A 16,518-nucleotide genomic window follows, 5' to 3' on the forward strand; every position below is an offset into this window, starting at 1 on the left:
CAGGTAGCGACTCTACCTACCAATTCTATAATGGACAGAGCAAAACGCTTAGCAGGCACCGCACTTGGCGATCTCAATGCGGCTGCTGGTCTTGCCGCTGTTGCTGCCCTCGGCCTCGATGGCCTTGACAACGTCCATACCCTCGATGACCTCACCGAAGACGACGTGCTTGCCATCGAGCCACGGGGTGACCACAGTGGTAATGAAGAACTGCGAACCGTTGGTGTTCGGGCCAGCGTTGGCCATCGAAAGCAGACCCGGCTTCGAGTGCTTCAGCTGGAAGTTCTCGTCGGCGAACTTGGCACCGTAGATCGACTTGCCACCAGTACCGTTGCCGGCAGTGAAGTCACCACCCTGGAGCATGAAGTTCGGGATCACACGGTGGAAGTGCGAGCCGGCGTAGCCGAAGCCCTTCTCGCCAGTGCAGAGAGCACGGAAGTTGGCGGTGGTCTTCGGCACGACGTCGTCAAAGAGCTTGAACTTGATGGTGCCGAGAGGCGAGCCGTTCTTGGTAATGTCGAAGAAAACGTTAGACATGGTGCGAGTAGTAGCTGCAAATTGACGAACGATCGAAGGGGTAAAAGCCATCCTGTATTAGGCATAAGGAACGACAAAAAAACGCATTATACGTACGCGGTGTTGGTTGTGCGGATGGCTTGGGCGGCGGTGGTGGGCCCTTTTTATAGGGCATGCAGTGCCAGCACATCTGCTGTCCGTGCACGACGCTCGGCCTCATTCTACGGCCTTCGTTGGGCTCGCACGTGGTGCCACATGGCATCGATCGTGCGCGGCGCAGAGGCGAAGCGCCTGCCTGCCTGCCAGCCAGTCCAGACAGAGGTGGGGGGCCTTGCGGAGTCCACCGACAGTCCGAACGCTGTCTCCGTACGATGCCACTTGGTCGTTCGACCAAAGGTACACCCGCCCCCGCTATAGAGGGGGCGGAGCAAGGATCTGTCCCGGCGGAGGATGCACTGACGGAGTCGGCTTCCCATACGAGTTTCTCCTTGCCTTTTGGGCGAAGCGCTAGTCTCAATCAAAGCCATCACAGTCGGTCAGACCGGGCTGAGTCTTTGACATCCACGCGAAAGGCCAGCCGCGAAGGCATGATTTCCTCGAAGAACGGAAAGGGATTCGCAAAAATGCAGTCGAAGTCAACGACGTACTTTATCGATCTGCTCCGTCCTGATGAGGTCCGTGCAGCGCACCAGCTCCTCCTCTCCAACTTCCCGCGAGAGGAAGTGCTCTCTCTTTCGCGCCTTGCTACTCGCTTCGAGCAGGCACCGAGCCTATCTTTAGGTCTCTTTTTACCGCTGCATGGCGCTTCTCACGCCATGTCCACGAGCCCGAACGACTCACCCCGTCGTCTCGTGGCCTTTGCCAGCGCTACAGCGACGCCTGCTCCTATTATGCAGAGTGTCTTTGGCTCAAGTCGGTCGCCCTACGCACACGTCGTATGCATACACGACTTTTGCGTAGATCGCTCGTTCCGTCGACACGGATACGGACGCCGTCTACTCCATGAGTTTATCGCTCGGATCCAGAACCAGACCACCCAGGGCAACGTCGTGGCTGGCCAAATGTACGATGTAATTTCTGTGGTGTGTCCCGAGAAGCGCATCTCGTTCTTTAAGCAGTTTGGGTTTACGGTGCAATCCGTAAGCTACATATCCCGTGGTATTGATCCATGGTTCGAGATGCGTCGGTTTGTCCATATGGATATCGACCACAGTCAAGATACCTCCTTCATCCAAGATGATCCTGACTATCTGTCCATGTCGACGCAGACGCTTTCTTCGATTACTGCCACCTCTGTGAGCCCTGTGTACCCGTTATCGCTGACCAACTCTCATACGGGCAGCGATCAAGATTATGCTACGTTGGCAAACATGTCCCACCCCGGTATGGGTGCAGCGGTGTCTACCTCACCCCTCGCCATGACACCTACATCTCCTACGGGGCACATGGCCCACGATCAGATGATGGCCATGCTTATGAACAAGGCTACGTTGTCTGATGGAGCTGCACGGGATCTCGGACTTCCTCATACCTCCCAACCGAAGACCAACCCTGGTATGCCTTTCGAGAAGATTTTCGGCCAAGCGATTGCTGGCAAGACAGCCGCGGAAAATTTCCGTACGGCTCTCATTTCGCGTCTGGTGGACCGGAACTTGGGCCTTAATATGCACAAGCTCTTTTGCCCGAATGAGGCATGCGATTGTGTTTTGCTTGGTCGGCAAAAGGCTGAATGGCTCGTTCGCGAGACCGGTCCTTTGACGGAAACAGTTCCGACCACGGAAGATGATGCATCACCTGAATCCTCTCATACTGCGGAGAAGGCCAATGCACCGTGGATGAATTCGTTGTTCCAAAGTTCGTCTACCGTGGATACCATCGGCCCTCTGCGTGGCTTCTGGCATGTGCCTGGGCCTATGGGCTTTGACAATGTGGCTTTCTCGCGCGATGTCGAATGGCACGTGCCTAATCGTTCGGCGGCGGTCACCAGTAATGCACGCAGCAATTCCCAGAGCTCCAATGATGACATGGGCTCCTCGAAGCCACGCAAGCGTTCCTTCCGTGAACGAGGCAACAGTTTCGGCAGCTTACGAAACACCTTCCGTCCTCTCGAGCCCATTTCATCCCACCCTGTGAAAGACACTGTGGATGATAACCGCCTTGATGTGATGCCGGGTGAGATCCGCCATGTGAAGTATATCTTGTGTCCTGACTGTGGCTGTGGTCCTCTGGGCTTTCTGATCCACCCGCGTGAAGGCGAGTTGGCTAGTGATCCGTTGAAGCAGGCAGAGTGCTATCTTGCTGCTTTCCGCGTACGTTACGATGTATAGAATGGTGCTTAGAAGAATGGCATGTATGATAATTTACGAGATTGGTGTGTTGTCGTAATTTGAGGCGAGCAGGACTACATAATCGATTTGATTATTGGTATGAGAGTCAAGTACGCTCCCTGCGCAGGCCTTTACAACAACATGGGCGCATGGTCTAGAGGTATGATTCTTCTTTAGGGCTTGTCAACAGACATAGATCCATAGAAGAGGTCCTGGGTTCGATTCCCAGTGCGCCCCTTCGAACTTCCTTTTTACTTAGTCCGTGGACATGATTCTTAATTTTATTCAGCAGCCCTCCTAACTGGGGCTTTTCGTAGGATCGCCACTATGGCTATTGATTAGAATGCATTGAAGTACAAAGCGAGTGAGAACGTCGTCTACGTATTTACTCTTGTTTCGAGTCATCATCCTCACCCTCTTCACGAGTGTCGCCGTATACGCCGTAGATCGCGCTGTCATGTGTGAGTAGCCTAGCATACATACCGATACAGAACACGCCACATGATGACGTACCAGAAGATGTTGAGAAGAAGCAGAAGGAACAGAGGGGCGAACACATGGCACTGCATCCACCAAACGAGCCAATGTCCCTGGGAAGGGTAGAAAGTACGGGCGTACGCCGGAATGAGGTGGTAGTCGGCGTACACTGAGTAAATGGTCAGCGCGCTCAAATAGATCCGGAAGTACGACCAGACGACCATGAATGTACAGTAAACAATCGCTGCAAGGAGGTTCTTGTCCAAATAGTTGAGCATCTTGGAGAGGGCCAGCCATGTGTCCGGAATGTCCATGCAAACAAACACGGTGGTGCCGATCATGGTCAAGTTGATAAAGTACGACCAGCCAATGAGCCAGAGCGTCACTAGGTGATGGGCAACCAGCTCATAATAGTCCTTACGTGGACGCTCAAGGCCCAGAAGCATCACGAACGCCTGCTGCATCCAGTAACTGGCCTGTAGCATGTAGTATAGTTTCAATTCTGGGCGCATTTGCCAGTGTGGGTACTGGTACCACAGGTGCTCCAAGTTGTACCACCAGCTGTCCTGGAATGACATGACGTACAGGCCAATGATACTAGTCGTGCCCCAGTATGTGAGCGCATAGCCCTGCTCAGCAAAACGGATTCGCTTGTTCTCGCTCTTAATGCCCCAGCGCGACGCAAGGGGCTTGAAAACGCGTTCGGTGATGACCTGGCGGAGGATACTGAAGATGATAATGTAATAGCTCATAAAGCAGACATCGAGCCATCCCTTACCGTAGCGCAGCAAAGCCGGCTCGTTCGGGAAGAGCGTCTTGTGCACACCCTGGAAGAACTGACGCAGGTGTGTCAGTACCACATTGTCTGCCGAGTACGTCGGCGCAGGGCCGTACATCGGGTTTTGGGTCAGGCGCATAGCGACCTGCATGTTCGGAATGCGGTACGAAAGGAACAGGAAAGGACGGAAGGGGTTAACAGGGATCGGCACGACATGCTCAAACACGAGATAGCCGATCACAAACACCAGCGCAAATTGGAACGCCAGCCAGGGCGAAACAAGCCAACGAAGCGTGACAATATCACGCAGTACCGAGCGTTTGGGAGCCCGCTTGTGGTCCTGGGCCGAGACTGAAGGCGCCTTCGGGGCGTCTGCAACCGCACTGTCCATGATGGGTGGGGACAACTGGCACGAAACATAAAAAGGCCTCCCCTTTTTGTGAGTAAGTAAGCATGCATAAATGGGTGTCAATCCATTTTTTTGGACGTCGTCATGCCGGTCGCCACGATTGAGAGCACGGCGAGGATGTCTTCGTCGTCGTCCCCTGCCCCCCCTGGGCCGCCGCCTGGGCCGCCACCACGAAGGCCCGTAGTGCCCTTGAAGGCCTCCCTGCGGTCGGCCTCCGCGGCTGCTGCTGAGGAACAGCTTACACGTACGTACAAATGCCTCTCACTTGCAGCCAAGGAAAAATACGCTCGGAGTCAGCAGCGCGAGCTCGATCGGATATTAAAGACTGCTTTCCGTATGAATCCCTATGATATACTCGATCTCACACAGGAGGCGGATGAAAAGACCATCCAAAAAGTATACCGTAAAAAGAGTCTACTCATTCACCCTGATAAGATGAAAGACGACCAAGTACGCGCCGAAGAGGCGTTTGATCTGCTAAAAAAGGCACAGGACTACCTGTTTGACGAGGCGCGGCGTAAGGCGCTTGATGAGACTATGGATATCGCCAGGCAAGTTGCGCTGCGGGAGCTGGCGCTGCCCATCTCTATGACCAAGGACGAAATCGAATTGGAGCAGGTACCTGGCGGGCGCCTTGATGGCCTTGTCCCATCGTGGAACGACCGTGTGAAGCTATGCTACAAGCACATTACTCTGGACGAGGAGCTGAAAAAGCGCAAGTATGTATGATCGTTGCTACTGACGTCAGAGCCGTGCAAATGAAACAGGAAGCTGAGATTGATGCGGCGAAACTGCGCGAGGCGGCCGAGGCCGAGCGGAAACGACGTGCGGATATGGACAACGCATGGGAAGAATCACGCGAAGAGCGGGTACAAGGGTGGCGCTCGTTCCAAAAGGGCGCCAAGCGCAAGAAAAAGTCGCCGTCCGTGCTTGGATAGACTCTACCGCTGTTGACTATAGATACGCGCTAAGCGAGCTAGCGCGTCCTTGTAACATGACATATATGGCTCGAACACATCCGCTTTGATCTTCTCCGTGTGCACACGGTCCCACTGCCCAGCCTCACGTAGCATGCGCTTGAAGTGGTACACTTCCTGCTCTTCCACCAAGCTCCACGCATCGCCCGTTCGCCCAGCACGAGCTGTACGACCGACTCGATGCACGTACTTGGCCATGTCAATAGGAATGTCATAGGACACCACATGCTGCACATCCGGCAAATCAATACCACGCGCAATCAGATCCGAGCATACCAACACATCAATCTCGCCGTCTTGGAAGCGTCGAAGCATCGTTGCTCGCTCCCCTGTGCCCAGATCCGACGAGTAAAACTGGATCTGCAACGGCGGAGCACCAGCTTGTTGCGCCCACGCCTCTTCGAAGAACGTCAGCAGACGCACAAGGCGATTCGCAGCTTCTACACTCTTTGTAAAGCACAACGCATGCCGCACTGGCTGTGTGTACGTCGTATGCAGCAAGTGCAACAGGTGCAATACCTTGCTGTGACTCGGCGTGACTACCATATGCTGCTGCAGCTTGGCGGGTAGCGCAAACGACTCTTGCTCGGTACTTTCACCCAGATCGCGAACGCGAATATAGTGGGGATCACGAAGATGAAGTGCTCCCATCTTGGCAGGATCCCGCGTGAGCGTCGCACTAAACAGAAGCTTTTGCACACTGCTCTGTGGCGCAGCCAAGTCGTCCTGCGTCCATGGCGCCTCGGCCATCTCTGCCGCGAGCGACTGCGGAGCGGCCGTGCCTGCATGTGTATGCGACTCCATGGCATCGAGTAGAATCGGGACCCACTGCTGGAACGACTGGCCTAAGAGTCGATCAGCCTCATCGATGACCAGGAAACGCAAATGCTCCAACGTAAAGCCAGGTGTGCCACGTACATGATCGACCAAACGCCCAGGCGTAGCAATCACTACGTCGACCAAGCTTTGCGTATCGTCGCCCACTTGCCGGACCAATTGCGCCTGTTCCTGCCGGAACTTGTGGCTGCCGGTGATGGCGGCTGTTCGTAGCCCACTGCCTTTGCCGACCGCGTCGAACATATCACGCACTTGGACAGCCAAGTCGCGTGTCGGCACCAGGATCAAAGCACGGAGTTGGACAATGACGCGCGTTTGCAGCAGTTCCACAATGGGGACTGTGTATGCCAGCGTCTTACCACTGCCTGTCGGCGCTGAGACACAGAGATCACGAGGCGGTGCATACGGCAAGTACAGTCGATGCGATGCCGTATGATTCATGAGCCATGGAATGACAGAGGCTTGCACAGCAAACCATTCTTCGATACCTAGTCGTTCTAGCTGTCGGCGTACCGATGTGCTGAGGCGTACACCGCCAATGTCCTGGGTATCGAGGGTTTGGGTATGCGACATAGATACATCGGTCGGCTTCGATAGCGCGGCGGGAATGCCTTGCGACGTCAGCAACTGGGTATCAATGGCCGTCGTTTGCTGAGGCCGTGGAAATCGGTATAGGTATTTGGATGATGCAGGCTCTTCGGTCATCGCTTCTTCTTCCATGGATGCCTCTGTCCCAGGCTGCAATGGATCGGCCTGGATCGTTGTCGGGATCTCTTCTTCGTTTGGGACAACGGCTAGCGACTCCTCCTTGTCAAAGTGTGTCGCATCACTTTCTGTATCCGAAGAAGCGCTCTCCTTAGCCACAATCTCTGTAGGGCGTACACGTTTTGGTTCGGCGTGGTCGTCGTCCTGCCCCGGTGCCCTCTCCGCTGCCCGCTTTTTCTTGCCTTCGCCAAAGGGTTTGGGCCCAGCCGCTTTCCTGGCTTTCCGTCGTTCTTTCTTCGCTTTCAAGTACCGTTGCTTTGCCTTGGTCTTTGCCTTCGGCGCAGGCATCGCTGTACTCATGAGGACGCCAACGGTGCGCGCTACGACACAGGGCAAAAAAAATCTCGTATACGGCGTGCGTGCGTGTGTTCGCAAGTGGAGTGTTTCGACGCTGAGTCAGCACAACGAGCGTCTGAGGTTGTAGCCTCGCGTCGTTCGTGCTGGACAGCTCCAAGGCACTCTTAGCGCACGTCGCACGGTCCTTCCATCATGTCGAGCACATCACAGCAGGTGTTGAGCAATCGCGAGTACGATACATTAGTGAAGGAGAAACGGTTGGAGGCCTACAAGAAGTGCGATCCGATCGTGCAAGGTAGGTGCATGCTACATGCTAGGTACTTACATTGCGTAGAATTTGTCGCATGTACCAAGGAGTATATGCTCTCTGTGGGATGGGCCTGCAAGGAGCAGAGCCAGAAGATGCGCGAGTGTCTGCACCAATAGTACGTGAGAAGCGCTGGCTGACATTCAGTATGAACCCAGAGAGTCTGCTGGAGGCAGAGAAAGAATATCTACGAACCCACCGCAAACTAGCGCGTACCTCATAGATATGTAGTATGGTCCTACTGAGCACAAGATGTGGCCATCGCACCGCGCCATGTACGACTGTATGGCTCTGCCGCCGTCTGTGCGACGGCCACGTGGGTCTACGGATGCGAAGGACAGAGTGGCGTGTTTCCATATGAATACACACCTCTATTGCTATGTCACACGCCACTTGGGCCAACACCAAAAAAAAATGTGGCTGACCAACACAACCTTCTCATACCATCATGGTGGCCAAGTACACGAGTGAACAAGTGGCCAAGCACAGCACGGAGAAGGACTGTTGGGTCACCTTCCGGGGGAAGGTGTACAACCTGACTGAGTTCATCATGGATCATCCAGGTGGCGAGGATGTGATTCTGGAGTACGCTGGCAAGGATATCACAGCCATCATGGCGGACCCTCTCTCCCACGAGCACTCGAAGAGTGCGTATGCAATGATGGACGAGTTCCTGATTGGAGAGCTGGAAGCGATGCAGAATGTGAGCACTACTGATGATGATATGCCATTCTTGCCTGACAACGCGACCATCACGGATGATTTCCACCCGAAAGAGACCGATACGGCGAAGGACTTTGCCAAGCACCATTTCCTCGACCTGGACAAGCCGCTACTGGAGCAAATGTGGAAGGCCAACTTTACGAAGGAGTTTTACCTGGAGCAAGTGCACATTCCGCGCCACCGCAAGGAACCAGCAACGCTCATGCCATTTGCGTTCTTGGAAGTGTTCACGCTCACGCCATGGTACGTGATTCCGATGCTGTGGCTGCCGATTGCGGCTGTGTTCTTTTTCAAGTCGGTGATGCAGTTCCAAGCGCAGTTCACGGAGGGCGGCTGGGCGGCTTCGTCGGCGCTGGCCTACTCGAGCACGCTGGCCTGCTATGTGTTTGGCGTCGCATTCTGGACATTCCTTGAGTATCTTTTCCACCGTTTCCTCTTCCATATGGACAACTACCTGCCACGCTATCAGGTGTGCTACATGCTACACTTTTTGCTGCACGGTATCCACCATTTCCTGCCGATGGATCGCTACCGCCTTGTGATGCCGCCTGTGCTCTTTGCCATTCTCTCGTTCCCGATGCTTCTTCTAGCACATGCCGTGCTGCCTACGGCTTGGGCCAATGGCGTGATTGCTGGCTCGTACTCCATGTACGTTGTCTACGACACGATGCACTACGCGATGCACCACACCCGTCTGCCCGAGTACATCCGCAAGCAGAAGCGCTACCACCTTGAGCACCATTACAAGAACTACGAGCTTGGCTTTGGTGTGACCAGCCCGATTTGGGACTTTGTGTTTGGCACGCAGCTCCTCACTGTATAACATAGTTTATGACCCATGTAGTCTGTCCTTTTCTTGTCCTACGACGTCTCCTGCCACTGCTTCATCCATGCGCGACTATCGCCCTGCGTCATCGCCACATTGTGCGATACAGTGCGTAGTTGTACACGCATACCTGGCTGATGCCCTGTGATGGTATGCAAGGCTGGCCCGGCAATCGACGATACAGCGCTTGTGAGGGTGGGCATGTGCTCGGTGGCTACGCGGACCACCGCCTCGCCTACCACGCGCGGTGTCGGCTCTTGCGGCGGCCCGGCATAGAGCACATCGAGAGCTACAGCTCCATGGACCACGCCATGCATTTGCTCGAGGGCCTGTGCAAGTCCTTGTCGTACCGATAACTCGGACGGCGCACGTTGTGCTGGGTCTTGGGCCACGAACGTCACGACGAGGTACTGGTACGGCGTCTGTGTGCGCGTCGTGCGATGGGCCCTTGGGCGTTTTGGCGACGTTTCCATGGGGGGCGGAGCTGTGTGGGTGTTGGCCTTGGCCTCATTGCCTTGGTTTTCCTCGTCCTCGTCGTCCGCTTGGGGCTCCGCTTCCAGGACCAAGGCCATGGCAGGATGCGCGGCTATCATCCGACGTATATCGGCCGGGGTCATGCATGTCATATCGAAGGCAATACCTACAGGCCTTGCATTCTCACTCGCTGATGTGCTGAGCCGCGCCAGCTTCGGGTACCGCTGCGAAAAGTGCGTGAGAAGGACATGCGCCGCGTTCATTTTCTGCGCAATGTGCAAGGCCTGTCCGATGGTGCTATGCCCTTTCTGCGCCGCGAGCTCTGCCTCCTCGTCTTGCATCGTGGCTTCGTGAATGAGAACCGTAGCACCTTGAGCAGCGTCGGCCAACGCGTCGCATGGCATCGTATCACCGCTAAACGCGATGGACCATCCACGCTGATGCGTGAGGATCACGCCGTAGCAGTGACTTGCGCGGTGCTGCACGGCAACCGTTCGAACGCTGGCGAGGTGGGAATACTGCGTCAACAACGCCAGCACCCGCAACGATGCTACATCACGAGGTGGCGTGCCATTGTCTCTAGCCACATGTGGATCGGGATCAATACCATCCCGCCAGTCCAACGTCGCATTGTCGATCGTGAGAACACTGCCATCCCGCAGGCCAAGGTGCTCCAATCGATCGTATTCACGCAAGTAGAAGCGCGTATAGTTGTTCGATATCAAGATCAAGGGCCGAGACGGCGCTAGTTGGCGTCGTGCTAGCAACAGTCGCGCGACGCCCATATGATGATCGCCGTGAATATGACTGATGAAGATCATACGAAGCTGCCGCAGCACAGTCTCGATCCCCACGCCGTGCCAACCACGTTCACCCGGCCCAAAGTATCGCGCTAATTGGAAATACGTGCTTTCGCCTGCGTCTAGCAGGATGTATCCATCGCCATCGGGCAGACAGAGGAGCGTGCTCAACACGTTGCGGTACTTTGACGGCGCCGAACTGCCCGTTCCAAGAGTCACAATCTGGACATCGTCGGCCAGGCCAGCCGCTTCACTCGCTGGCGGCACAGGCGGCTGCGAACGCACTGTATCGGCCATAGCACAGTACGTCTGCCATGTGGACGCTAGAGCGCCTGACAACGCCGCGACATTGCTCATCTTCGCGATCGGCTTATCAAATACAGGCGCCACCTCCGGCAGAAGCATAGGCGATCCGCGCGGCTGCATGTTGATCAGCATGTGTCGTTGCACTGGCACAGCATCAGATACCTGCTGCTTAGGCTCCGTCGTGTATCCAGGTACACGGAATACGTTCTCATCCAGTTGCGAAAGCCGAAGAAGAGATACAGCACTAGATGTATACGATAGACTGTCAGCACACACCTCCCGATTTGCAACAATGTGATGACAGTCAGGGCCAAAGGTGGCCCGCCATGCAGCGTACCGTGCATCGGTATACACATGCATCGGTGTCGCATGCAGCATAACATGCGGTGTACGGCGCTGCTCGGGTGGGGACGTTGCATTTGCTGCGACTTGGTACGGCGCAAATGCTGCGGCAGCTGGTGCCGTCAACAGCGCTTCCAAGTATGCTGAGCTCGGAACGTGGCAATACACAAACACAGTGCCTGGCCGTGAAGGGCCGACCACGTCCGTACTGTGAATGCGGATGGTATCGGTAGGTACAGACGAAATGTCATCCTTCTTCCTTCGTCGTAGCCACTGCTGTCGCTCGTCCGCGCTCATAGATGACCATGCCTTGGGCCGCTCAATGTCCACATCCTCGCCCCGCGTAAGACGCGCATACGCCGGGCCGGGTGGGATCCCAAGCTCAGCGGCGCGTGCTGCATCAAACTTGCCACGTTGTTCTTGGCCGGCGACAATGTACGCAAAGATAGGGACCTGCCGACCTGCCTCACTGCCATGTGTCGCTGGCGGCAGCCATGGAGGTGGCAGGGCATGGGGCGATCGTGACGGCGCGTATCCCCGCTCCTCCGGTGGCGTCGGCGTTGTTTTCCACGCATCTGATAAAATGGCTTTGTACCAATGCTGCGCTTCAGCGCCTTGCAACGCGCTAGGACGCCATTCTGCCGAGCGCCAAGGCTCTTGACCTGGTATCCATGGCGCATCACTCGGCGCCGGCGGCGAGGGCAATGCGCCTAACAAAGATGGGACAAGCGGTACAGCCTGGACTTCAATGTGCTCGTCCGAAAAGCATACATGCGGCTCATCCACCCGCATTTCGTGCGTATGCACCGCCATTGATTCACGTCGTGCATAAAAACGTGTCGTGGCCAAGGCATACTCCAAATTCGGCGGGCCATGAAGATGTACACCACTGCGCCCTCCGTCAGCTAGTGTCATCAAGAGACCTGGGACACCGCCTATTGTCTCGGATGCGATCCGTGTGAGGAACAAATGCTCGACACGTGTATTCGAGGAACGGTACTGCGCCGAAAGACGCGTTGTGCCTTCCCCGGCGTTGAACATGTACTTCTTTGCATCACATTGAAGAAGCACTGTAGGGATATCACTGGTATCAGACGAAGGCGATGCAAGAAAACGAAGGCTCACAGGTGCCATCGTGACCTTAGTCCGCACACCCGCGCGGAGCCAGCTGGTTGCTGTGCGCACTCGCAACACGGCGTATGCCACTATACGAAGGCGTAAGTCGTCGCAAAAATGTGCTTTGCTGGGCAAGAATAGGCGTCCCTACACTCCCCTCCTCGCAACGCACACGTCACAGCTGTCCCTAGTAGCTCGCGTCCACGAGGCACCTGCGTCACGCTGCAATCGCGTGTCAGCGAAGGTCTACGCCCCCTCTCGTACCTCGTTTTTGCACGTGATACATCGCTCTACAAACGGATTACCTTTGAAGGTTTGGGCAGGTCTATGACGCAGGCGCGGATGGCTCTTTCGCATGTGCTGGCTCCTTTGACGTAGGGGCTGTACTGCCAAACCAACCTGGAGGCAGGGGACGTTGCTCCTCGCCAAGATATAGGCGTTTGTATAGCATATCTGTCCTAGGTTAGTCATACTCCCCAATTTGGTTTTTACCCACAAGAAGAGACCACCATAACGGGAATAGTAAAGGTAAGGACCTTAGCCATGAGTCGAGAAATGGGGGTTAACGTACGCGCAATCGCTGCTGGAAAGCTTGGTTGCTCATCGTAGCTTCACAGTTGATATAGAAAGAGAGAAAAAAATAACACTGGTACCGGTCTGTGTATAGCAGGCAGAACCTCAATTACCAAACCCTTGTCTCTATTTGGCTATGGACTTGGAACCGTGGTGGTGCTACCTGCGTTTTCAGAGATTGCTACCTTTGTCCGATGCTAGTGAAGATTCGAACTCAATCTGCATACATACACCGTCGATGGCCCGCATGGATCGGTGTGAATCTTTTTTTTTAGTAAGACAAAATGAGATGTTATGTTGGTTTTAAAATTCTTTCGCTCGATTGGTACCGTTGTTTATGAGAGGGACCCTTTTTTCGCGCGGGAAGGTGTGCATCCACAAGATATATGCATAGCACATGCAGGCTGTCCCGACCATCTCTTGCTGTGTCACAATCGGGCGTCACGCGTGATTTCAATGGTAGCGCCAACTGCCCGAAACAGCGATATTCTGAACGAAAAATACAAGTCTGACCAATAAGATTACCAGATCTCATTTCGATAGCGTTAAAGGTGCACGATGAGATTTCAACACAATGTCTTTCCATATTCCAACTCTATAATCCGATATGGCAATTGCTAGTGCCCGGTATAAATATTTCAAATTCTGAGTGTTTTTATTGCAAGAACAAGAGTCGAGACGACAACGATCTCGCCCTTCCCGCCCGTCTCGCCTCATTATGCTCAAGTTTCTCATTTTTTTCCTGGCTTGGGTATGCGTCGCTAGCTTTGCCGCTGTGTTGCCAATGGATTTGCAGAGTCGGCAGTATAGCACTGACACCCAGGAGGAGATCTCAAAGCAGTCTGAATCGGATCCCCTGGGTGCGACGAACAAGGTGCAAAAAATGCCGAATATTGGTACACCTGGCTACAAGAGCTTTGCTACATCCGAATACGGTGTTGTACACCCCGGCGAAAACTCAGCACACAACCAAGTGCCATGGTTCGATGATGGCGATTTCCCGTTTATGCAGCCCAAAGGTGCCGATCGTGATTCCAACGGCGGCCTTACCTCTGTTCCCCACTCGACGCATGGCTTTGTTCTTAAAGATGACCTGAAGCTCAAGGGTGATGCAGTTCAGCCCTACTATATAACGGAAGATTACGATGCCGATTCTGTAAAGCGTGCCGTGATTGTGTTCCCTGGTATGCCTCGCGATGCGTGGAAGTGGGCGACATTGATGCAGAATGCGTTCCACTACGTTTATGCGAAAGGCAAGTATGGAATGAAGAAGAAGGACACGATCATTCTTTCGCCTCTGGCTCTTAACGAAGATGATCAGACCGCTGGTGCTGTAACGAACAAGAATTGGGCAGTGTATCGGGGCTCGAATTGGGAAGCCGGTGGCGCTTCCATTGCGCCTTCGGGGGATGATGGTGTGTCTTTCTACACTATGGTTGACAAAATGATCGACATGCTGCTTGACAAAGATACTTTCCCTAATCTGGACAAGGTTGTTTTGGTTGGACACTCGATGGGCGCTCAGGCCGTGCAACACTACTCTGTCCTTCGCCAGAAGAATGATGATCAAGAGGATTCGTTGTTGTGGTGGATTGGCAACCCTGGCTCTTGGACTTGGCTGAACGGCGGCCGTCCGACGTACTGGCCTAACTGTCAAAGCCAGATGGACTTGTGGCCATATGGCTTGGACAAATCCGGTCGTATTAGCTACAACAAAGATACGAGCAAAGACGATCTCGTGTCTACGTTCCGTGGCCGTACTGTTCAATTCGCATTGGGTCTGGCTGACAATGGTGCGGGCAACACGCATTGTCAAGCATACTATCAGGGTGCCAACCATCTGGACCGTGGCTCACACTTTATTCAAAGTGTAGCTGGTATGAGTGGCGGCTTCCCAAGCAACTTTGAGGTCAACTATGTCGCAGGTGTAGCTCATCAAGACTATCCCATGTTTGCCTCCTTCCGTTCATTGGATTTCATTTTTGGCAAGGACTTTTAATCTCTGAACTCATATTTTTCTCAAGTTTCGTTGCATCCTGTTTCTGAACACACTTTGAATAGGATCCTACATAGACTATTGTTAAGGTTTTTTTCTTTCTTATTTGGCCTATTCATAACTACGCGTATTCGCGTTGCATGGTAAAAAAAAAAAAAGAATCGCAGCAACTGCAGCAGCATAAATCAGGAATGGCAAACGTACTACTACCGGCACGCGTTCTTCTTTCGTTTCTGCTCGTCATTCTGCTTTTCTTCCTGCATGAGATGCACATCCAACGTGTTGCGCGACGCGCGGCTCTCCGGCCGAAGCCCTACTAACTTTCACGTACCTCGGGCTTACCTAACCAAGCTGCAGCCAAATCGGTAATTGAATAATCCGTACGGGATTCTGCATGCAAACAGTCTGAATTCCCACACTCCATTGGATGGTGTATATATAATATCTATCATACATTCTTAATCGGTCCAATGCATGGATAAGTATGGGTTTCTGGTTAAGTATAGGTTTCTGGTAAACAGACAGTCTGGCTGCCCGCCCGCGAACGGCAAACAACAGACTCCGACGCCGCTTGCTCTCTCCCACACTCATCGTCATGACTGACGCGCAATCTACCCTGACCCGGGCCACGACTGCCAGTCGCAAGTCCACTATTGCTAGCCGTAATGCTTCGCTGATCAAGAAGAACACGGGCCCTCTTGAGCTCCGCCCGTCGGACATCCTGATCGAGCGCTTCAACGGTACGTGTATTTTGTTTATCGGCAGCCCCGAGGGAGTCTCAGACTGCGGTTTTGTGGTCTCCCATGGTGTCGAAGAACTCTAAGAACATGACTAACGTTCAGGCTGGAAGAACATTGTCAAGATGCTGATTGCCTACTTCGAGGGCATTGCTGACATTGAGTACAACACTGCCAAGGAGATGACCAAGCTTGGTGGCGTGATCCAGGTACCGTTCCGTGAGGGCAACCACTTCCTCGGTGAGGACGGTATCCAGGATGTGTTCTACAGCATTCGCGAGAAGTCGCGCACCATTGCTGACCACCACGCCAACCTGGCCAAGACCGTGGAGGGCTCGATTGTCCAGCACCTGCAGAAGCTCCGTGCCGAGATCAAGGCGCACATCCGCAACGTGCAGCAGGACACCGGTAAGCTCGCCAACTCGGTGGCTCGCGAGCGTGAGGTGTCGACCAAGATGATTTCGGACCTTGCCCGTTCGATTACTCTGCTGAAGAACACCCCGATGAGCGTGAGCCCGCGTGAGGACCCCTACCTGTCGAACCAGGGTGTGGCCTCGCAGCTGCAGCGCCAGGTGAACGAGGAGAACGCTCTGCAGAAGAGTATTATTATCATGCAGCAGAACTCGGCTCACTTCGAGGAGGGCATTGTCCGCAGCATCCAGAGTGCTTGGCAGACCTTCGACGAGTGGAGCGGCCGTATGTCGGCGCAGGTCCAGGACACCTGGCTGGGTCTTGGTGTGCACATGCGCAGCCTCGAGCCCAACGCCGAGTGGATTGCCTTTGCTTCGCGTTCGGACCACCTGCTCGACCCCGACACGCCGCTGCGCAACCCCGAGACGATCGACTACCCCGGCAAGGAGGACCCGTCGGTCATCCCGGTGCACCAGGGTATGCTCGAGCGCAAGAAGCGCTTCACCAACTCGTACAAGGAGTCG

At 54.4% G+C, this 16,518-nt stretch overlaps 9 protein-coding genes across 9 annotated transcripts; 5 read left to right on the plus strand and 4 right to left on the minus strand.

Annotated features, from left to right (window-relative positions):
* Positions 1-48: 48 nt before the first annotated feature.
* Positions 49-588, minus strand: Malapachy_0055 (cyclophilin family peptidyl-prolyl cis-trans isomerase cyp2; the record flags this gene model as incomplete). The annotated part of the gene is made up of 1 exon (XM_018134588.1): positions 49-588. The coding sequence occupies one exon, from the start codon at positions 586-588 to the stop codon at positions 49-51; it is 540 nt and encodes a 179-aa protein (XP_017991191.1).
* A 551-nt stretch (positions 589-1,139) lies between these two features.
* Malapachy_0071 (acyl- n-acyltransferase) lies at positions 1,140-2,843 on the plus strand (the record flags this gene model as incomplete). Its single annotated transcript, XM_018134604.1, has 1 exon — positions 1,140-2,843. One exon carries the CDS (start codon positions 1,140-1,142, stop codon positions 2,841-2,843), a length of 1,704 nt encoding a protein of 567 aa, XP_017991013.1.
* A 385-nt stretch (positions 2,844-3,228) lies between these two features.
* Malapachy_0056 (longevity assurance protein lag1 lac1) lies at positions 3,229-4,489 on the minus strand (the record flags this gene model as incomplete). The annotated part of the gene is made up of 2 exons (XM_018134589.1): positions 3,229-3,295; positions 3,327-4,489. 2 exons carry the CDS (start codon positions 4,487-4,489, stop codon positions 3,229-3,231), a joined length of 1,230 nt encoding a protein of 409 aa, XP_017991188.1.
* A 102-nt stretch (positions 4,490-4,591) lies between these two features.
* On the plus strand, positions 4,592-5,445 carry Malapachy_0046 (hypothetical protein; the record flags this gene model as incomplete). Its single annotated transcript, XM_018134580.1, has 2 exons — positions 4,592-5,226; positions 5,256-5,445. 2 exons carry the CDS (start codon positions 4,592-4,594, stop codon positions 5,443-5,445), a joined length of 825 nt encoding a protein of 274 aa, XP_017990937.1.
* A 3-nt stretch (positions 5,446-5,448) lies between these two features.
* Positions 5,449-7,374, minus strand: Malapachy_0057 (dbp6-atp-dependent rna helicase; the record flags this gene model as incomplete). Its single annotated transcript, XM_018134590.1, has 1 exon — positions 5,449-7,374. One exon carries the CDS (start codon positions 7,372-7,374, stop codon positions 5,449-5,451), a length of 1,926 nt encoding a protein of 641 aa, XP_017991189.1.
* Positions 7,375-7,575: 201 nt separating this feature from the next.
* Positions 7,576-7,913, plus strand: Malapachy_0078 (hypothetical protein; the record flags this gene model as incomplete). The annotated part of the gene is made up of 3 exons (XM_018134611.1): positions 7,576-7,678; positions 7,718-7,808; positions 7,838-7,913. The coding sequence occupies 3 exons, from the start codon at positions 7,576-7,578 to the stop codon at positions 7,911-7,913; spliced, it is 270 nt and encodes an 89-aa protein (XP_017991072.1).
* A 225-nt stretch (positions 7,914-8,138) lies between these two features.
* Malapachy_0044 (fatty acid-2 hydroxylase) lies at positions 8,139-9,236 on the plus strand (the record flags this gene model as incomplete). Its single annotated transcript, XM_018134578.1, has 1 exon — positions 8,139-9,236. One exon carries the CDS (start codon positions 8,139-8,141, stop codon positions 9,234-9,236), a length of 1,098 nt encoding a protein of 365 aa, XP_017990935.1.
* A 38-nt stretch (positions 9,237-9,274) lies between these two features.
* Positions 9,275-12,295, minus strand: Malapachy_0059 (trz1-trnase involved in rna processing; the record flags this gene model as incomplete). Its single annotated transcript, XM_018134592.1, has 1 exon — positions 9,275-12,295. The coding sequence occupies one exon, from the start codon at positions 12,293-12,295 to the stop codon at positions 9,275-9,277; it is 3,021 nt and encodes a 1,006-aa protein (XP_017991184.1).
* Positions 12,296-13,634: 1,339 nt separating this feature from the next.
* Malapachy_0074 (hypothetical protein) lies at positions 13,635-14,849 on the plus strand (the record flags this gene model as incomplete). The annotated part of the gene is made up of 1 exon (XM_018134607.1): positions 13,635-14,849. The coding sequence occupies one exon, from the start codon at positions 13,635-13,637 to the stop codon at positions 14,847-14,849; it is 1,215 nt and encodes a 404-aa protein (XP_017990957.1).
* Positions 14,850-16,518: the final 1,669 nt, after the last annotated feature.

The sequence above is a fragment of the Malassezia pachydermatis genome (genome assembly GCF_001278385.1).
Source record: "Malassezia pachydermatis strain CBS 1879 chromosome Unknown scaffold6, whole genome shotgun sequence".
Taxonomy (NCBI): domain Eukaryota; kingdom Fungi; phylum Basidiomycota; class Malasseziomycetes; order Malasseziales; family Malasseziaceae; genus Malassezia; species Malassezia pachydermatis.